Source organism: Microcebus murinus, chromosome 13, assembly GCF_040939455.1.
Source record: "Microcebus murinus isolate Inina chromosome 13, M.murinus_Inina_mat1.0, whole genome shotgun sequence".
Lineage (NCBI taxonomy): Eukaryota > Metazoa > Chordata > Mammalia > Primates > Cheirogaleidae > Microcebus > Microcebus murinus.
The window spans coordinates 62,075,506-62,098,376 of NC_134116.1; the positions used below are offsets into that span (position 1 = coordinate 62,075,506).

General features: G+C 40.7%; 1 protein-coding gene across 1 annotated transcript in view; it reads right to left on the reverse strand.

Moving 5' to 3' along the window:
• WDFY2 (WD repeat and FYVE domain containing 2) overlaps positions 1 to 22,871 on the reverse strand; it is a 159,946-nt gene that overhangs the window by 9,859 nt on the left and 127,216 nt on the right. The window contains exons 7-9 of the mRNA XM_012782651.3: positions 16,616 to 16,742; positions 5,230 to 5,335; positions 123 to 224 (exon numbers count right to left, since the gene is read on the reverse strand). Coding sequence (XP_012638105.1) covers positions 123 to 224; positions 5,230 to 5,335; positions 16,616 to 16,742 — 335 coding nt within the window. The remainder of the gene's footprint in view (positions 1 to 122; positions 225 to 5,229; positions 5,336 to 16,615; positions 16,743 to 22,871) is intronic.

The following is a 22,871-nucleotide window of genomic DNA, read 5'->3' on the forward strand; positions in this document are numbered from 1 at the left end:
CAAGGCAACCACAGGATAATAATTTACCCCACCATGACTCCTGCCCAGAGGTGCTATTTCTTCCAAGATCACATGGTTATTTCCACACAATTACACTTTGATGGAGCATCCATATCACTCACCTGTCTTAGGCCAATTTTCTTACTGTCCCACATTTGCTTGAAGTTCCAGAAGAAAGGCTGATCACACTTTTGGCAGGAATCACTGTCCAACCATTCAGGGGTCTTGTCAAATAAAGCAGAATGGGTCACAGTGAGAAGCAGTGAGGACAATGGGACCACCGCTCCTGGTGAAACTTATTGAATCAGGATGTGTTTATAAGAAGCAGAGGTGTGATTTCTTAATCATTCAAAAAATTTTTACTGAATGCCTACTATTCTCAGGCCCTGGGGATGGGATGTAGCAGTGAATAAAAAGAATCTCTACCGTCATGGAGCTTGTAACGTATCAGGGAAGACCAGACATGAAAATATGATTAGTATTAATAATAATTATTTCCATAAGTACAAGTGTGTGAAGGCTAAGAAGGAGAAGCCCAGAGTGCTATCTGTGGCAGAGTAATTAGCAGGAGGTTCCGATCCAGGCTGGGGTCCTCTGACAAATAGCAGGACAGCTGAGACCTGGGGAGGGGTGGGGGGGGTGATGGCTGGCGTGCAGACAAAAGAACGAGGGCTGTGGCCCGAGGCAGGGGTCTTGGCAGCCATGTTGAGGACGGAGCACTCTATCTCACAGTCTCTGATTGTGTGCAATTTTATTGCTCTGATTGTGTATAAGGATGTCTGTTGTGTACAAGGATATCAACCTAATGATTGTGCACATTACACACACAGCCACCTGTGTTAGAGCGATACAACTTGGCTACAGTAAACACTCAAGGACTTGTGCACTGTCTGCTCACAGCAGGGCTTCACAGGTTTGAGGCTCTGCTCCTTGCTTCATGAGTCACACAATATTCTGGCTTTGCTCACTCTTTCCTGGCCCCATCATGAGACTCTAAATTATGGCAGAAAGGTTTTAAAAGTGTGTCTGGCTTAAAGTTATTCTTTAGCAAGTGTTTACAGATTATGTATATAGTGACTCTGCATTTGCTTCCAGAGTTCCATGTCCAAGTCTGTAGGATTCATCATTTGGCAGAGGAATTCATCTCTTTCCATACAGCACAGAACCCAAGGGAACCTTAAAAGATACATCCAACTCCATGGTTGACCAAAAGTGAATTCCAGGGAACATTTGACTCATAAGACACTTATTATAAAAGAATCCTGATATCAAACAAGTTTGAGAAAAATGGTAAACACAGCCCACCCCCTCTAGAGAGTCACAGGGGATAGGAGGACAGCAAAGGCTCTGGAAGTCTTTTTCCTGTTGATGTAATCCTTTTCTGAGGAATACCTGCTATGAAACAGATTTTGGGATTTAGCCTCTTCTACCTTCAGGCAGAAATGAACCAAAAATTACACATTAAAAAAAAAAAAAAGTAAAAAGGTGACATTTTAAGAGGTCTATTCTCACTTTATTTATTTATTTATTCATTTTTAGAGTCAGGGTCTTACTGTGTCACCCAGGCTGGAGTGCAGTGACACAATCATAGTTCACTGTAACCTTGAATTCCTGGGCTCCAGCGATCCTCCTGTCGCAGCCTCCCAATAGCTAGGACTATGGACTTGTGCCACCATGCCCAACTATTTATTTCTTTAAAACCAAAGAAGGAAGCCTTGACTTACTTTGTAATTTTCATGCCCTATTCCGTTCAAAGGCAGATTTCATAAAATAAATTATTGATCTAAAGAAAATTTTATCCCCAAAAGACTTATGTATGCTTTGATTTTTCAGAACATCTATGATGCAGGAAAATCAGGAAGATTTACAAAAAAAGAAAAACCTCAAAACCAAATCTTGTTAGACAAATAAATCAAGTAATGCTTACAGTATGTCATCAGATTGGGCTAACCAAGAACTTCTAATGGCCCAAAAAATCCGAATTAGCAACCTATTTCCCAGGGTAAAAAACATATTAATATGCTGTTCCTTGGAGAATGGAGGGGGCAGTATTAATGTTTGCTTATGGAATAATTTCTCAAATATCAGCTTATTACCATTAAAATTAGGTAGTAGAAATTAACATGTAAAGACATGGAAAATGCTCAATATATAATAAACTAAAAAGGAAAAAACATAGGTTATATAACAGTAAATACAACACAAATTTAACAGAGACTAGAAGAAGATATTTACAAAGTCTATAACTAAAAAAGAGCCCCTGTCAACATCTACAATATATAAAGAACCCCTGCAAATCAATAAGCAAAGGATAAAAAACAACTGAAAAATTGGCAGAAGACACAAAAGTCATGAGCATGTAATTCATACACAGGGAAGCCAAATGGCTAACATATATGAAGAGGCTCAGATTTGCTGATAAGCAGAGAATTCCAATAAAAATGAGACAATATTTTACCCTGTCTCTAAAAGAGCAAAAGCAGAAAGAGAGTAACAATAACTGTTGCTGAGGATTCGGGGTATCAGGAAACTCCCTGTCCTCCTCTAGAAGTAAAAATGGGTACAGCTTTTTGGTTATTTAGCAAAATCAAGAATACACCTTCAATCAATCCCACTCTTGGGTCTACAGCCCTGAGGGAGTGACACACAGGCCTGTGAGGGGACATGTACGAGAAGGTCATCTGGGCACTGTGTGTGGGAGTCCATGGCAATCTATGTGTCCTATTCCTGGGGAACAGAGAAGTAAAATATGACTTCTACACACTATGGGATGCTATGTAGGAACACCCCAAAACACACGTGGCAGGGTGGGGAGAGCTCAAAGAGGGCTCTGTGGGAGAAGCTGGAAACAGACTTGTAGTACAACATCATTTATGGAAACTTTAAAATACACACACACATACACACACACACACACACACACACACACACACGGAACACAAAGAAGCATGCATGTTTAAGACACCTATCAAATGCATCACAGTGGGTATCTACGAGGAGGGAATTGGGAGTAAGACCAGGAGAGGGGAAAAAAAATAAATCAACATGTGTAGTATGATTCCATTTTTTGTTAAAAAAAATCTTACGCCCATGCATATGTGTAAAGAAAAACCTAAAGACGATGTTTGCCAACATGTTAAGGGTGGAATTTCTCCATGGTGGTATTATGAGCAATTGACTTGTTTTCTATTTGCTAATGAGCATTCTATAAGTTTTCTACAAAGAACATGTATTATATATAATATATACTTAAAAATGATTAAAGTTTTAAAAAATGAATTTAATGGACTGCATAAATACTTGTTTCGCTTACAGGCTGTCACACAATCTGCATTCAGCCACTTAAGGTCTTCCACTATCTGCCCTTATCTTTCAGATACTTGCCATCCTCTCATCTCCGACTGCGTCTAAACTGCTCACGAGAACTAATGCACTGTGTGCAACCTTTCACATTCACCTTGTTCTTGCTCTTGGTGTTTCTTGGCCTGCAAAGCCCACAATGCTTTGCCAGAGCATGTCCAGACTCTATCCATTTTCAGCACCATGTCCTTCCATAAACCTTTGCTAAGAACATTAGCCACAATGATAACATCCCTTCCAAAATACTCAGCACTTAGGTCTTATCTTAGATCAACTGTAATTTTACCATGTACCATTTAATAGCATGCTGAAGTTTTCTCCTACATGGCTTTTCTTGCAGAAAGTCTGTCACTACTTCAGGTTTAGGGACTGCTTCATTATGTCTCAGACCACAAAGGTGAGCACCACACAGCACTTCTCATAACCAGGAAGCAGCTCCACAGAGACTGAGTTGCCAAAAACAAAAACAACTCAGGAGATTTCTGTTTATAAAATGATACTTGCAAAAAATGAATGGAACCATCTCCACTGCTTAGAGCTTTGACTCACTCCACAAGATTTTAAATCAGTCAACAAGTATCCGGTGCCCATATAGTTGCATGTCCAGAGGCAGAATTTAATCAAGATGCTCAAAAGCTATGCATCACCGCTTGGTTTCATCTCTGGAAACCACATGGTTATTCCCATGTGAGCCTCTGTCCATAAAGGGTGGAGGCTACTTGCACTGAGGGCAAAGAATCTGTTTGTTCTCCCTTTCCCTTTTGGTCAGTTAGGCCTGGAAAGAAGCCAAGACAGACCAGATGTGCTGTCCCTAACTCAAAGCAGGCTAGCATGTAAAACCCAACCCAGGACACAATCACTGGTCTCACTGGGGCCTGGTTAGCACAACCAGGAGATCATTGTACCCATCCCCTGCCTTTATGCTCATGGTGCCAAGTGGACTTTTTAACAAGCAATATCTTATAGTTCCCCACTTCCTAACAGTAATGATCATTTTAATTAGTTACTAATAGAACTCCCATGGATTTATGGTCTGAGCAAATAAAGCTTTAATCTTCCTAAGCATTTAATTACTGGCATTTGAACAGCATTACATTGTGGGTAACAGCGATTACTCTCTTGAAATGAGACTCGGGTGAAGACATGGAAAGAAGGTGCCTTTTCAAAGTGTTGCTTTTCTAATTCTTGCATTCTGCAAGAATTAAATTAGAAGAATGTATACTGTCAAAGGAAAAGTCTACCCAGAATAATTCCAGGGTAATGGGAAAATGGTTAACTTCAAAGTACTTGTCAAAGGAGATATTCAGTAAGTTGTTAAGATGCTCAAAGATCAAAAAGAAAACTCATAAAAAAAATTTTAAATATGTGCTTAAGAAAGACAAAAGTATAAAAATTTAACTGTGTGCTTTATAAAGACCAAATATATATTTATATCTGGGAAACTGTTTAGAATGTGATTCATGAAGAAGCACAAATTATTTCTAATAACTCTATTAATGCCAAACTACACATTCTTACTTCATCTCAGCCACCAGTTCCCTCCATCGCATAAAGAACGTGAGTTTTCTGGTTTTGTGGGGCATTTTATACCAAAGGGCTAATCACCGGAAAATAGATGGTTCCTTTTTCTCACCTGTACTTCTGCTGTGAATGGTGTAACAGATTTAAAGTCTAAACAGCTTAGTCTCAGTCAAAATTCTTACAAAATCTCCATCACATTAATGTTGCATGCTAATTTGTGAGGGGTAAAAAAATAGAAACAGTTTTTATGCTATAATTTTTTAATTCTCTGACATTACATGTCTTATTTCATGGCTTAATCATAAAGGAAATAAGCAATAAGCAGGAGGGGAGGTGGAGCCAACCTACCTCCTGCCTCTCCACGTCCATGTTCCAGACGACGATCCCTCCGTCACCGCCACAGGAGATGAGCTGCCGCGTGTGCTGCGCGTAGGAGAGGGCCTGCACTTTGTCACTGCGAAAGAAACCCAGGGTTTCAGGACGGCAAATGAAAGTACCAAAGGCAGAAACCTCAGCAAAATCAGCCATGTGCACACTCGCCCCTCAGCCCCAGGTGTAGATCATAGAAACCCGACGGAATTGCCAACATTGCTAATAATGGTCAGCAGAGTATCCAGGATTTAAAATAAGTCTTTAACATGCTCAGGCCCCAGGACGAGGTCGTCTTTGCCAGTTACCAACACTTAAGGAAAAAAGCTGATTGTTGAACTGGTGGCAACTTCTTACCAGTTCCTGCCTTCCTTAAATAATGAATATTTGTGGCACATGTTCACCGTTCAAGAGTCGTGATCTTACTTTAAAAAAAATTATCCTTTAAGAGCTTTGGAGGCCACCCATCGACATGCCCTGTGGATTTTCCTGATGGAGGCAGGTACGCTGTCACCCGAAGTGTGCCCCTCCCGGGTGGCTTGAACCCAGGCGCGCCTTTTCTTGGCCCCCAGAGCGAATCCAAAGCATTAATGGACTTGAATTTCACTGATTCTCTGTTTCTCTGGCTTTTATTCCTTCTCTCCTGATCTGTGTCTTATTTTTCTTTCTAGTTCATGCATGGCTGACAGGCTATTCCCTCTTGGTGGCAAAAATGATGGAGAATTCAGTTTTATGGTCTGACAATTTGATGATTGCTAACAATGGATTATAGAGATCTATTCTCTACTGGGCGAGAGAGAACAGGGTATCTGGTTTCTTGGTCACTTTTGTTTGGATGTTTGTCTGTTTTGAGCTCAAATCAATTAGGAGTTTTGTGCCTACTGGGAAGAAGAACAGTTCTTTGATATTTGGACTGGTGATTTTTTTGTGTTTCTATGTCTACTTCTATAGTTAAAGTTGTAAAACAAAAGTTATTAAGCTCTGTATGTCTAATGTCTATTATCCAGAAAGCCCTTTACCTCTTGTTGTGTATGGAATACTTTCCTATTTCCACAGGGCGTTAATAAATCCGATTACAGCACCTTTTAAATTTAAAAAACTTGTTCTGATTGGCTTATAAGCAAGTGCTTATATAAACTGAATACTCTTTATATTCATAGAAAATAAGGAAATTGAACTTCTGATGTACTAGACTTAAAATTAAAAATTATTTTTATGAAAACTGCTAACGAACTCAGTAACATTTTAAGACTCCAAATTCATAAAATTAAATCTCATTTGGCAAATGAGACTAGTCGGATAGGTTTTAAAAAGCAGTTATAGGCTGGGCATGGTGGCTCACGCCTGTAATCCTAGCACTTTGGAAGGCTGAGGTGAGAGGATCGCTCAAGGTCAGGAGTTTAAAACCAGCCTGAACAAGAATGAGACCCCGTCTCTACTAAAAATAGAAAGAAATTAATTGGCCAACTAAAAATATATAGAAAAAATTAGCCGGGTATGGTGACACATGCCTGTAGTCCCAGCTACTTGAGAGGCTGAGGCAGAAAGATCGCTTGAGCCCAGGAGTTTGAGGTTGCTGTGAGCTAGGCTGATGCCATGGCACTCTAGCCCAGGCAACAGAGTGAGACTCTGTCTCCCCCCCCCAACAAAAAAAGCAGTTATATCTTTTTCTGAGTTATCAGTGTTAAGTATAAAACAAGTACACATTTTATTTCACGTGGATTTATTTCTCCCAAATTTATTCAGGATAACTGGTTAAATAAGCTCATATTACCCTATATAATATTTCAGATTACTGAAAATATAAATTTGTGTTCAATTAAATTGAATAATTATTCTGACAAACTTTTTATGTAAACAGTAGTTATGTTTTATAGCCTTCAGGTAGCTTTAAACAGACTAATGTTAACTTGAGCTAATTGATAGATAATTGTTAGATAACTAGATAATTTCTAAGAAAGTTAGAATACTGTAAATTTGATTACAAAGTATAATATTAAGCTTATATATGTTTGCTTCTTATTTTTATATGCTATAGTGAAGCTATACTTTTAGGTTGTGTCAATGAATGAGTTCATTTTTTGCTACTTTAAGGAGATGTAAAAGTAAAGTATGTCACAGTGTAAATTTCAGTTATTTGTGTTCATGAGCTTTGCTAGTCTACCAAAATGCGTGTGTGTGGCAGCTCTCAATTGTTCCATATCCTACCTCTTCCCAATTTTCTCTATGAAATGTAAATTAGCATGTTGGTTAATTATTATAATTCAAATGGGTGTTTGAGACTACACCACTTGCAATAATGAAAAAGAAATACAACTGTGTATGTACATCTGTTTTTGAATGAAAAAGAATGGTTTTGACTTAAAACAGTGGTTTTAGAACTCTTTGATCTCAGAATCCCTTTACACTCTCAAAACTTAATAGAAGACACCAAAGAGCTTGGGTTTAAATAAGTGATAACTATTGATATTTATTGTATTTTAAGTTAAAACTGAGAAATTTTAAAAATATTGACTCATTTGAAAATAGAAATGATAAATCCCTTCAATTTTAATATAAATCACATATATTTTCCAAAACAAAAGAATTTTGAAAAGAAAGATAAAAATAATATTTTTGCAATCTTCTAACATCTAGCTTAATAGGACAGCTTGATATTCATCTTTTTCTGCATTTATTATGGTATCACTCATGTAGTGGCAAGAAAACTCCACAGTATATTTTTGAAAGAATAAGGGTGAAAAAGGCAATCCTGAGGTGTCAATTTGTTCTGGAATATGAAAGAGAGAAATGAAGGACAAAACTTGGAATGTGAATTTTATTTGCTTTGGCTTAAAGTACATGAGTCTGAAAAAAAGCTATAAAATGTATTACATTGTTGGCAAAGTTCCCTAGGATTTGACGGCTTGCTTCCTTAAGCTACTGATTAATGCCTTTGACTACAATGCAAAAAGGATGTTCTTTACCTTCTGTGGAATCTGCCTAGTTAGCAGAGATTCTGTGTCTCACCAGGATTTATTTTCAGTGCTTTATGTTGACTTGATTAATGTCCTTGATTATTTAAGGAAAAAAAAAAAGAACAAAGGGTCCTCACTTGTGAAAAGAGCTAAATTCCTTAAAATTGCGTTATTTTCTATGTTTATTTTAAAGTGCTGTCTTGCTTTGATTATATAGATAAGCAAGTATTTTCTTTTTGAGCACCTGTGCGCCTATCTTACCCAAGGACCTAAAACTCTTCTGACAATTCTTTTGGTTTTGTCTTTCCAAATTGAACCCTGTATGTTGAAAAAATAAGATAAAATTTTTAGGATGTGTTTCACACCTAAAACTCTCTTTAAGATTTCCCAGAGAGCTCCTGGAAAACCATAAAGATTTATCCCTTCACTTTACAAAAAGAGAGATGCTTTAAGTAATTGCATTTCTTAGATGTGTTACTATTGAAAGAGTGGCATGGGAAGACTTGTCAGATCAGAAGAGATGCTCAGCTTTCCCTAGGTTAAGTCAGTTTAAGAAAAATGTTATTAATGTAAATATTTCAGATGTATGTTTTACTGGAAGACCATGGAGACTTGCCAATGCATTATTGCCTATATTTTTATCCTTAGGGAAAATACTCATGAAAACTCTTAGGAAATAGTTATGTAGGGTACCCCAAAAGAAAATGTTATTCTCTCCCATTCTATTATTGATCACAGTGACAAATTAACCATTAAATCACTTAGTCTCCATAATCTACAGATAATTTTTGTATGACTCCAATCCTTGCCTGAAGGCTCTGCTATAGGCAGAGTTTCTGACTTTAATAAAGGACCGCCTCAGAGTTTCATGGAAAGGGAGTATATATACTAGGTATTGAAATATTGATATTTCAAAGAATAGACTCTTAGGCACAGGCTGCAGAGCTAACATTGCTTAGATCATTTTTAATCTGTGCTAGTTGATTTCTGGAGTCTTTTTAGTCTGGATGCAGATGGCTTCATGAATGTGGACTGCTAAACCGAGAGCCATCAGAACAAAATTAATTACAGTTCATTCACAGGACTGAATGAACCGAAGAGGGAAATTTCATTCCAGTTATTTGTCTGGAATACTATTGATGTTTTAATGTTCTATTTTCTGGATATATGAGGATGCCTTTTCTCTTACTTTTTAAGCTATCTCTAACCTACAATTTAGTAAACTCTGCTTGTATAAACTAAATCAAAACATTTAAAAATGATATTCAGTTCTCATTGCCCAGAATTTAAAAACTGTTCCTGAATCTCCTTAATTTTCATAGCCATATAGTTGTTTGCATAGATTCAATGAGAATCTATCCACACGCTGGAAACATGCAAATCAATTGTACAACCAAGCACTTACCAGGAACGTCATATTTGGGAATGATGCTCATTGAATCAAGTATGACTGGCCACTTTAAGAGCTCGCGGAGCCAAGGCCTAAAAGGGCCTCTCAGAAAAACTGGTCTGGTGCCTGGTTTGCAGGGTCCTGGCCTTACAGGTGGTAAGGAAGGTACCAGGCTAGGAACCTAACAAATGCTGGAAACCTCAAGGAATTCGACCGAGGTTATAAGTACTGAAGTTATGAAATATAGAGGAGAGTTTCTTGGCCTTCGTTTTCTAGCCTTGGGATAGCAAATAACAGAGGCTTTGAAAAGTTCAATCCAAGATTCCTTATAAAAACTTCCAGGCAGAAGTTAATTTTGTGGGCTTAACAGTTGTCGAATACTGTGTGGCTCCAGATACATACGCAAGGCAAACGCAAGAATGCCTATATGTGCTGGGTGCGGTGGCTCACACCTATAATCCTAGCACTTTGGGAGGCCGACGAGGGTGGATCGTTTGAGCTCATGAGTTGGAAACCAGCCTGAGCAAGAGTGAGACCCCATCTCTACTAAAAATAGAAAGAAATTAATTGGCCAACTAAAAATATACAGAAAAAATTAGCCGGGCATGGTGGCACATGTCTGTAGTCCCAGATACTAAGGAGGCTGAGGCAGGAGGATTGCTTGAGCCCGGGGATTTGAGGTTGCTGTGAGCTAGGCTGATGCCATGGCACTCTAGCAGGGCAACAAGAGTAAGACTCTGCGTAAAAAAAAAAAAAAAAAAGAACGCCGATATGGTTAATTAATACTCTTACTGTACCAATGTAAATAATTAGGTCAAACCTTGTGAGACCAGCCTTTTTTGTGATCAAGGCTAATCACTGAGATTATCATGATCACAGGGAGGAAAGGAGGAAGAGCTGTTGGGCAGACTGTGAAAGATTTGAAATGGGCAAAAAGAGTATATTTTCAGGGAAATATTAGGTATTGTCAAACACACCCTTCTTGGGTTTATCTTATTCTCTAGGGGTTTACATCTTTCTATATCTTTACCTAAGCTATTTTATAACTCTGTAAGTCATAAAAAACTGATATTATTACAAACAAGGCTTGTCCATTGGAGACACAACTAATCCCCACACACCCTACCCCACCCATGGGAGAAGGCAGTTGTGCACCTGCTTACAAACTTTCACTCTCCCTTATCTACATATGTGTCTCCTCTTTGGATTTTCCTTTGGACTGACTGGAATGTCTTGCAGGTTTCCTTATTAATTAATGACTAATATAAAACCTTTGAGATATATTCATTAAAAAAAATCCAACTGTTTTCTCATTCTCTCCTGGTTGTAATTTCATACCTAAAGCATGCAGTGCTGCTATTTCTACACTCAAGGGCAAGAAGGAAAATCTATCCTGTTGAACAGACTCGTAACTCAGTGATTTGAACTCCATTTTATTTGTTGAGGCATCTTGATATACATCAATGATCTTGTAAAACCAAAATAAGCTTCAGAAGGAACTGCTCTGCCATTCATAGCTGGCAGCAACATTCGGCAACAAATACATAATTTATGGGACTCCAGTACCATTAATATTCCAACACAGAAGAGTGGAACACAGTGATGAATGCTGGATTCCAATCTTGATAATAAAGCTGCTCAGGGACTTCCTGTTTAAGGATTCAAAACATAACCACCTTGCAGTTAAAAACTAGGTGATGGAACGTGCCAGGTTCATAGATTAAAGGCTATAAAGAATGAAAAGATACCTTCTTACTTACATTCATGTTTCATCTGACATCACTGTAGCGTTTATACTAGAAAGCACTTCAAAACCAGTTATTATTTCATGGATGAGAGCTCCACGAACTGCACTGCAAATGCTCTTACAAGTGCACAAAAACCCCACTTTTCACAGCCACCGGGATCTGCCATCTATAAATACTACACTCAATGCGATGACCTCATTTCCTTTCTCACCAGTCCTAGTGGCAACATATGTCTGTCAGGCCCAGCTATATAATTGGAGGGGACCAGTGCAAAATGAAAATACAGAGCGCCTTGTTAAAAATGTATTAAGAATTACAAGACGGTGACAGCAGAGTATTAAACCAAGCATGGGGCCCTTCTAAGAATGGGGCCTTCTGTGACTGCACAGGTCACACGCCCATGAAGCTGGTCCTGTGTCTGATGCTTAAGGGAGAGGGCAAAGAAGCCTTTATCCTCTTTAAAGAAACAGATTCTCAGACACAGGCTACTATCTGCCCAAAGGTCAACTTAGGACCCCTTCCATTACCCCAGAGTAATAGGGACTTAAATATATATCATCTTTCATTTCTTTGATGAAAAGTCTAGGTTATTTAATGAATAACTACATTAGTCATGCATCTGCTACCAGACATCTTACTCTCCTATATTCAAAGTCTTCCAAACCTCCAAGGACCAGAGAAGGCCCATGAGCAATCCACATAAATGAGGCCTCCCACTGACAAAGTCTAGGGTCTGCCAAAGAGACCCTAAGAAGGATCTGCCTCCCCAGGGATCCTTGGGTCCTGGCCAGTCTGAAGCTGAACTCAGGGACCCCTCTCTGGGGGCACTGGTTTGAGCACCAGTGACATTCTGCTGTTTCCTAGCTAGGGAGGAAATTCTGATTAGGCCCTGCCTCTGTTCACTTGCATTTCCTAAGCCACTGTATTTTAGTTCATGCTGTTCTCTGTTTTGGGTAACCTGATCCTGAGAACTAGAAGAATGTCTTCATCTACAACCATCCAAATCAAGAGTGACTCCCCCCATAGAGGTATCCCCCTTTCCAGTAAGACTGGCAAACTGTCCCACCTTCACCCATTTCACCCTTCTAGCACAGCTCCACCAGGACAGGGTGGAGCTGTTTTCTTACTCACGTTGTGTCCTACAAGCCTAATACAAAGTCTGGTATGTAGCTGCAGCATAGTAAACATTTGTTGAACAAATATGAATAGAGGAATTAGACACATGTGACACTATTTCCATAGGAAATATGATAAATAGAAACAGCAGTCATATCCAAATGGGTGGTTTTTGATTACGATTCTTATTTATAAGAATAATTTTAACAACTGCCATTTACTAGGCCTTTACTCCTGGACTGATTATTTGACATGCATTATATCATTTATATTTTTAAGAAACTCATGAGGATTTTTCTTTCCAGTATTACCTTTATTTTAGAGAGGAGAAAACTGAGGATCAGAGAGAGGCAGTGCCTTGTCTCAGAGGGCTGGCCCCATACGGTCTGGCCTGCCCCAGGCCTGCCCACTGGTGACCACACTATACAGCCCCTCTCTCTTTGACGAGAGTCTACCCACTATGAAAACTCTAACATCTAATACTTTGATCTATTATGTGTTTAGCTAAATAGCCAGAAATAAAAAAGACAGTTCCCTAGTACTACAGTGGGAACCACTCCTAAATCTCACAGATTTGCAGGCAGGGAAGTCTTCATTTATATTGATCCTTGCTCCCTCCCCCAAACCCAGAAGCTGAGTGCTAGAATTCTACTCCTTTCATAACTTGAAATGCAATTTACCTGATACTAGGGGAAAAGCACAAATTATCTCAATGTCTATTTACTTACAAATAGCCCATTTCTTTATCCAAAGGCTTTGAGGATGCTTATAATAAAAGTCTTACGCATGGTAAGAGTACTGAGAAAGACATCAAGAGCTGGGATTTTGGAAAGTGAAAGCAGACACACAGGCCAGGAGAGCCGAAGGTCATGGCTGTTAACCAAGCCTCATACACCCGCTGAATCCAGTCTTAGTGCAGGGTCCCAACACAAGGGACAGCACAGATCTTTGCCAGTGCTTTAGATCAAGTTAGGACTCTAAGAAAATACTATTAGAAAGAAAAATTATGGTCATAAAGTTGGTCATAAAATGATAGGTATTATGTAAGAATAAAAAAGGATCTAAAAAGGCCAAGTACCATTATTAGATATGACCAGGTGGGCACGAGACAATAAATGTCCAGGTTTATGTTTCTATAATAACTATCAACTAGTAAGTGATACTGGAAAACATAACCAGTACCTGAAACCAGAACCTTTTCTTTTCCTTTCCTCCCACGGAGCTAGCACAGCACACAATCACATTCCACTTGCTACAAGGAATAAAAACAAAATGCTTTAAACCCAGATAGCATTGTACAGAAGTGTACTTTCTTAGCTGTTTTTCTCTTAGACTTGAAAACATTCACTGACATCAATCAATTCCTTTAGTGCTAAAGCTTTCTCTGTTTTGATGGCATTTTTTCACACCAAATCAAACGAGTCATAAAAATGTCAGATTTTCTGTTGCTGAAGGATGGTGAGACGCTGCAGAACCTGGAACATGTGGAGCTGTCCGCCAACATGATGGCTGGACACTTCCATGCCAAGGAAAGGCTGTTTCCCTGCCCTGCAGAGGCCAGTCTGCTCTGCCCAGGTCCCCAGCTCACCAGTTCCGTCCCTGATCTGGGACTCTGACTGCCACTAGTCACCCTGGTGGAAGGGGGAAAACCAGGAACTGCAAAAGCACACCAGCCCCAAGCAGAAAGGAAACAGAAAACATCGCTGGGCATGATAGGGACCAGGTGTCATTTGATGTTCATGTTTGTACCCCAGTGCCTTGCAGAGAGCCCTGCCTGTACAGAAGGTTCTGCGGAGCTCTCTGCTAGACTTAGCTAAGGTTTGGAGACCTAAGTTACCAGGTGGGGTCTTTGAGGACAATACCTCAAAATTCTCATGCAAAGAATAACTGCCTTCTCTCCTTTACAGGGTAATGGTAAGATTAAGTCTGTTTTAAAAGCTCTTTGACAAAATATTAGGTGCTACTCAAAAACAAGAATCACTAAGCCAATCCAGTGGCTGATTTCCAGAGTGAAGGAATGGTCGCTGCGAAAGTGGCCCCATGACTTCTCCCTTCCCGCTGGGTGCCTGCTGCCCCTTCTTTCTGCACCTTCTTTGTGAAACTCATCCTGCATCTTCCAGCAGCTCCAGCGGTTTCTCTATCCCCACGCCAGCACTTAGAGCCACTCTAACAGATGACACCACCAACAGATGCTGAGGAAGTTTAGTTCTCCTAGCTCTGTGATACCAGGCAACCCCTCTCAGGCTAAGACATGGTGACAGGGCCCCTCACAGAGCTTGAGTTATGTATTACTGAACTCAGGTTGAATAAAGCACCAGGTAAAAAGCTCTGCCCTCTTCCCATGGAGAGCCAGTACTGCCTGGTGACTCGATCTCAGCGCCTGCCTCCCTGTCCAAGTTCCAAGGGCGTGACTCCATCAGCACGGACTCTAGGAGGGTCTGTTCCATTTTGTAAAAGACAAGTCTGTTAAAACTGGAAGGCCTACTGGTTAAGGTTTTATTTTCCTAGGACTGAAAGACTGTAGCTACACTTCACAGCTTTTTCTTTCTTAAAAAACTATGGGTCTGTGTTTCCCAGAACCACATTTTACATGCGGGCCGAGGGCCCGTAGCACACGGTGAGGCCGGTGTTGAGCGCAGGTGCAGTTTATCATCTTGTGGATGAAATCGCGCAAGATTGCTTGTAGTCTTTATTGACCACTGTGTAAAAATAAAACTAGCTAGGAACTAAACTGAATGAGTCCAGCAAATATTATGGTCTTCATTCAAAACCTGCATTTTATTTCTCTGAGAGAGTCTGAGTTGGCAGGAATCACTTGCAGATTAGATAATAATTGTTATTAAACAGAACTATGTTTTGGCTTCTTTGTTTCTTCACTTACATAGATGATGTGAACTCCCTTTACAGGACCTGATGGGAGTCCCCTTGTCATGGAGATAAACATGAGGGAATGATTCTTCTAGCAAGCTGCTGACAAGGTCTCAGTGCCACCCTCCCCCAACCCCCCCAAGCCAGGAGTGGCCCTAGACAACCATTCTATCCTCTAATGTGAGAAAGAAGAGTTTAACAGCTACTTTTCTGACATGAAACTCTAAAATTAAAATAATTATTTGTGCACAGGCCCTCTAAAATTTAATTAGTTCATATCCAACAATCTCAAACTCGATTTAACTATTTAGGAGAATATTTTGAAACCAATGTTTCCAGGCAGATTCACAGGAAAAGCTAATGCTGGTTAAAACCACTTAGTTCATGGGAGCATTCCAGACATTTGTCTATGATGTCTAGGATCACCCTTAATATCATTTTGAAAACTTTACATGGAAAAAACAATGCCGATTAGCTGTAGAGTTGTAAGGCAGATCTATTATAAATAACATTTTTCTGCAAAAAGCTGGAGCTTTGTCCCCAGGGACGGTAGCAGCACACAGTAGGGCGACTCGCAGTGTGATCCAAGGGTCACCAGCAGAGTTGCCTGGGGGGCTTCTTGACACCACACAGAGTCCCACAGCTCCTGACGAGCACCTAGAACCTTACAAGACAGGACCCAGCAATCTCTTCACAAATGCCTCAGTAATCGATGTGCCCAGCAAAGTCTGAGAACTGCTCCAAGGAAATACAAGGCTTTCGCTGCTCTTCCTGTCAGCCTCCTAAAACCCATCCCTTAAGGAAGACAAGCCTGATAGGAATCAAGGCAAGCACTCGATAAATATTTGCTGGAGTACAAAATGTACTGTGTGAGGATATTACCTCTCCCCTTTTCCTCAAGCTGCCAGGAAGCTTGAAGTCACATTTGAACTCAATTATAGAAATTTGGTAGGCCTTCATGGCTTGTATTTTTAAGCTCTTTTTTTCTTACTCTCAAATTTTCACTCTTGTATTTTCCCTGGGTCTAATTTTTATCTTTTATTTATTCGCTGCCATTATTTTAGTTTATGGTTTTTGTAAGCACTCTCGAATCCTCTGTGGAATAAAATGGGGTATAAATATATAAACCCACTTTCATACAGATATAAATCAAAGTGGCTGATCTTTGTGTTCCTGGCATGTTCCTTCCCATGCTAAACTCCTGCCACCGAGACCAGGCCACGCTCCTTTGTTCTGGCTGTCGGCTGGGAATCTTTCCTCAGAGTTCTCTATGAAAGCAGCCTTACTTGTGTCCTTGGAGCTCGATGGCCGTTCCTTTTCTCCCTCCGATGTCCCACATGATGACGGAGTGATCTGAACTGCCTGAGAACAACACCCGCTGCACTGGGTCCCAGCAGAGAGCGGTCACCCCACCTGAGAGGACAGACACAGCCAGACATCAGCCACAGGGTAAAAGTGTTACTCGCCAACGAAATGTCAGTGCAAAGGAGCCAGGATCTAGTACAGTTCCTGGCATACAATAAATTTTTGTTAAAAGCACAAGTAAATAAGTCCCAAGAGGGAAAAAAATTGGCTCCAAGAATAGAAATCCCACCCTTTTAAAGCATTTTTCCCTAAAATTTAATGCACCACAAAATCAACTACTATAAAAATCAAAGAGAAATGAAAAAGAAAATTAATTGGCCTTCAAAAAATAGACAGCATTCTAAGAAGAATGGAAAATATTGTACTGGAAAATACTAATCGTATTTTCTTAATTGCTACCCACCTGCCACCCTGACAATAACAGCTGACAAGTGCTCCATTAGATTTTTTACTCTTGACTATAAGATATATATAACCTACAATATCAGATTTTAAAATTATCTTTTCTCTTTAGGAATTTTAATTTACAGATTCAGGAAAATCACTTACATTCTTAAGTGTCAGTTTCTTCAACTGTAGAATGGGAACTGTGATAATCCCACAGCCACTATGGCCATTACTACTAATGATAATATCTGCACAGCCATTACCTACTTCACAGAGTTGTGGTGAGAATTGGATCAATTACAGAGGACCACTCTGTGAGCTATAGTGCATAGTACAGATGCTGGTCACTAGATTACTCTAGTGATGTGTCTACAAAACATTATGCCAGATTTTCCTACATGGTAGACCCCTTGGAGGTGTAATGAAAACAGCAATAATTTTTTGCCAAATAAGATGAGCACAAAGCATACAAATTCTTAAAAATGTCAGAAATCCTCATTTTTTTACATTATTAAAAAAATATTATAGTCTGAAAAGAACACAAAATAGCTTCTCATTTGTTAGAATCTGACATTTTTCTTATTTAGATGATCAATTTGTTACAATGAGGTGCTATACTTTAAAAGCTTTTAGGGAAGTTTCTCTCATATAATTGTCTCAGAAGATTTCCTTATGTTCTTTTCCATAGGACTCTGCTTGGTAAGATTTTTTTTTTTTTAAAAGATCAAAAAAGGGAAGAAAAACCCCCAAACAAAACTCCACTATTCTGGATTAGGCTCACTAGCTTCTCCCTATACCTGCACCCTACCCTGCTGGTATACACAGCCCTTCCCTTAGTGCGTATGCGGTTTACTACCCCCTGAAGCTCCAGCCTTTAGCCCCTACCACCACCATCCACCCCGCAGCAGCAGCCAAGCACAGTGCAGGGTGTGGACAAGTTCTAGTATTGCCTACTGAATGAATGAAAGAGCAGATGAATGAAAACATAAAAATCCCTTTATCTCCACTTTCTGCAAATCCTTGCTTAAATGCCACCTTCTTAGAGACACTTTCCTTGACCAGGCTCATCGCTCTTCTTGTTATTCTGTTTTGTTTTACTTGATTGATTATCTATTGCCTCAATTGAAGATAAGCTCTAGGAGCGCTACAGCTGTGGGTTGTCCACTACAATATCCCCAAGACCTAGAATTCTGCCTGGCTTATACACAGAAGACAGCCACTAGCAGGCATGGACAAATGACTGAATGAAGTAAGTAAGGACACAAATGAATGCCCATGGCCTTAGCAGATGAAACAGGCATATGATATCTCTTTTCTGGCTGACCAGTGATGTCACTGTGATGTCACTATTCTATCACTTGTACCTTTTAGGCCAGGGAATGTACTGCTCAAAGAGAGAGTCTCTGAGATATTCTAGTATGATTAGTTAAGCCACTGTGATTAGGGGGACAGATAAGAGAAAGGTGATGGCCGGGCGCAGTGGCTCACGCCCGCAATCCTAGCTCTCCCAGAGGCCGAGGCGGGCAGATTGCTCAAGGTCAGGAGTTTGAAACCAACCTGAGCAAGAGCGAGACCCCGTCTCTACTATAAATAGAAATAAATTAATTGGCCAACTAATATATTTAGAAAAAATTAGCCGGGCATGGTGTCGCATGCCTGTAGTCCCAGCTACTCGGGAGGCTGAGGCAGTAGGATCACTTGAGCCCAGAAGATTGAGGTTGCTGTGAGCTAGGCTGACACCATGGCACCCACTCTAGACTGGGCAACAAAGTGAGACTATGTCTCAAAAAAAAAAAAAAAAAAAGAGAAAGGTGACAAATGTATGAATTCCCCTACATGTAAATGGGTCGCTCAGGTTCTTTAAAGCATCATGTCAGATTTAAATAATGGTGGGCACTGATAAAAAGAGTGATTAGAAAGCCTTAATTGACTCAATTAAAAACACTTAATTAGAGAGGCTGTTCATTCTGTTAGAATCAATAATGGAAATACTGCAACAGGGCTTACAATGTACAGGTGACTGATACTTTTAGATTCCCCCATCAATATACACCTACACATCTACAAACTCTGCGCCATGAGGAGCAGGCCCTCTGTCCTTCTCTGTTGGAGACTATGGGATGAGGATGGTTTACGGTGAAGGAAGTGAAAGTTCAGATATGGATTATGAGTGCACAGGCTCTGGAACCATTATCTAGGCTCAAAGCCCAGCTCTACATTTTAAGGTATATGACCTTGGGCAAGTTATTTAATGTCTCTATGTCTCAGAAGTCTCATGTGTAAAATAGAATAGATAATAGAACCTAACCCACAGTTTTGTTGAGATTAAATGGGTTAATATATATAAGCATACAGAATAGTGCCTTGCACATAAGAAGTACTCAATAAACATCAGTTATGATTATCGTACAGGAGGCCTCATCTATACAACCCCTGTGAGGGTGTCCTTTGTTTAGTCAGCCTTAAGGCAGTGGGCTTCCAGCTCTGCGCATGTCTCTGTTGTTACCAGATTGAACTTTGTCGGATTATAAATCTGTCCCCAACAGTAGACACTGGATTCTGTATCTGTGTATCTGAGCATGGTGCAAGTGCCTGGTACACAGGAGGTGCTCAATACATGCTGACTAATCTGACCTGCTGAACTGGATGGCAGAGAATGGGAGGGCGATAAGCAAGAGCATTCAGGAGAGCCCTCCCATGGGGTCCAGCGGGAGGGCCGGGTGTAGGACACGGTGGAGCAGAGACAGAGGAGAGAAGCGCCCCAGACACAGCTTTCCTCCCGAGGGAATTCCCGTGTCTCTGGCGGCCGGGGCTTCCGGAGGAACTCTAGTTCTTTCTCCTCAACACTGGGCAGCAGGGAAAGCCCGTCACCTTCCGCAAGCCTGCGCTCCATGCGGGGCAGACTCGTGCACCTCACACCCCAGCCCAAACTGTGCCACAGTGGAGGACTCCAATGTTTATAGTTTCCTGGTGTTTATATTTTAAATGACAAAAACCACTTCTTCACATTTCATTTTACTTCATTTAACTTCATTTCAGGTTAAGCCATCTTCCTGCTCCCTTTCTGTATTTCCTTCTGTGCTTCCTCCTTCCTTGGACCTCTCCCATATGCCCTACGGGATAATTTTTAAATTAAAATGATTTAGTTCTTAAAAATCAAGGGTTCTAGTTACTCTTTAATGAGTACAGAGCTTCTGTTTGGGATGGTGAAAATGTTCTGGAAATGGATGATGGCGATGGTTGCACAACATTGTGATGTACTTAATTGTCATTGAACTGTACACTTAGAATGGTTGAAATGGTAAATTTTATGTTATATTATCAGAATAAAATTGCCAAAATATTTTTAAAATAAAAGTTTTTATAATTATAAAATTTATCTATACTATAATATACTCTCAAAAATGTAAATGTTAATGGCTGGCTAATATCCTATCATATACTCGTATCTTAACTTATTTAACCTATTGTTAGATTTTTGTTGTTGCTATTACTGCTGTTTTTTTGAGAGCCAGGCTTTTGCTGTGTTGCCCAGGCTGCAGTCAGTGGCACGATCATAGCTCACTGAAGCCTTTAACTCCTGGGCTCATGCAATCCTCTCACTTCAGCCTTCTGAGTAGCTGGGACTACAGGCACATGCCACCACGCTTGGCTAAGTTTATTATTATTATTATTATTATTTTTTGAGAGAGAGTCTCGCTTTGTTGCCCAGGCTAGAGTGAGTGCCATGGCGTCAGCCTAGCTCACAGCAACCTCAAACTCCTGGCTCAAGCAATCCTCCTGCCTCAGCCTCCCAAGTAGCTGGGACTACAGGCATTTGCCACCATGCCCGGCTAATTTTTTGTATATATATTAGTTGGCCAATTAATTTCTTTCTATTTATAGTAGAGATGGGGTCTCACTCTTGCTCAGGGTGGTTTCGAACTCCTGACCTCGAGTAATCCACCCGCCTCGGCCTCCCAGAGAGCTAGGATTACAGGCGTGAGCCACCGCGCCCGGCTATTATTTTTTTGTAGAGATGGGGTATTGCTGTGTTTCCCAGGCTGGTCTCGAACTCCTGGGCTTAAGCAATCCTCCACCCTTGGCCGAATTTCTGATTAGTTAGCAGAGAATCTCAAATGTAGGACTGAATGAATCAAAGAGTATAAACCATTTTAGAAATTTAATACATGTTACCAAATGCTCAGCAAATTAATTTTTTGAGACTTTTACCACATACCTTGCAAAAGTGAAAGACTATATGAAATAGTTGCAAAAATCAGAGTTGGAAACTGCTGGGTCTGTCTTTACCAGACTGTGAGATCAGTGTAACTCAGTGAGAGTGTCACAAAATACTCTTAACAGAGAGATGTACAGGGTAACATGTGGCTAAAGGAGAGCCTAAGAAAGTCCTCAGACCACAGAGCCTCTTGAATAAAATATGTGACCTTTTGATGCAGCATTTTGCTCTAGGTTGAAGCAACAAGGGTTTCTGTAAGGCTACATGTGCTCCATCCTAGACTATACCTTCTTCTGGAGAACCACAAGTGTACATCCAGCTGGCTCCTTGCCACCACCCCAGGAACGTCTCTGAGCGTGTTCAGTTCAAGTGCTGTGACACCCTTTCCCAGACCTTCTCTACCTACAATGCTCTGAGTTTCAGTCAATGGCCTCACCATTCACCAAATGCTCCAGACAGAGGCCGGAGAGTCCCCACTGCCCCAGTGGTGCTGGAATCGCCAAGTGCTGCTGACCTCCGCGCCCCAACCAGATCTTGAATCCCCCTCCTCCTGTCTCCACACACACTGCTGTCCTCTAGTTCAAACAAATGTCACCTTTTCTAGGGACTCCAGCACTGGGCTCCTAAATGGTCTCCCCACATCCATCTTGTCCCCACTCAATCTACTACCTACTGCTGCGCTGGTGACTTGTTAAAATGCAAACCACATCATCATCCTGTTTAAATTTCTGGTTTCCCACTGGTTTCCCACCACCTGAAAATAATGCTTGAAATTTCCAGCACTGCTTGTGAGGTCATTTGTCTTTGTGTAGTTGATCACATTTTCCTACTTGAGACTTCCTGGACTTCCCGGACTTCATGGCTGCTACTGTGTTTTCCCGAAAATAAGACAGGGTCTTATATTTATTTTTCCTCAAGAAAACACCCTAGGGCTTATTTTCAGGGGATGTGTTATTTTCCCCTCAAAGCCTCCGCTTGCAGCACGCACAGGATGGCCGAGACCTGACAGGGGGAGCCGACCTTGTTGGTGGGGCTGACCGCACCTTTCTGGTCACCTGCGGGATAGTAGCTGTCATGATGGGGCAGATGAGAAGGGCTGTTGGTCTTCTTTAGCGTTCGGAGACAAAACGCATGGGTTATGCAGATACGCTGCATAGCCACGCCCATCACTAGGTCTTATTTTTGGGGTAGGGCCTATTATTGCTCAAATGCTTAGAAATCTTGCTAGGGCTTATTTTATGGGTAGGTCTTATTTTCAGGGAAACATGGTATCTCCAGGGCCTGGAGTGTTCCTACCATCTGGGTAACTCCTCTTTCTCTTGGGAAGTGTTCCTTTAATTCTCTGCATGAGGAGAGGCCCTCTTTTTTCTCTCTCTCTCTCTTCTCTTTTTTTTTTGGAGACAAAAGTCTAACTCTGTTGCCTGGGCTAGAGTGCTGTGGCATCAGCCTAGTTCACGGCAACTTCAAACTCCTGGGCTCAAGCAATCCTCCTGCCTCAGCCTCTGGAGTAGCTGGGACTACAGGCATGCGTTACCATGCCTGGCTAATTTTTCCATATATTTTTAGTTGTC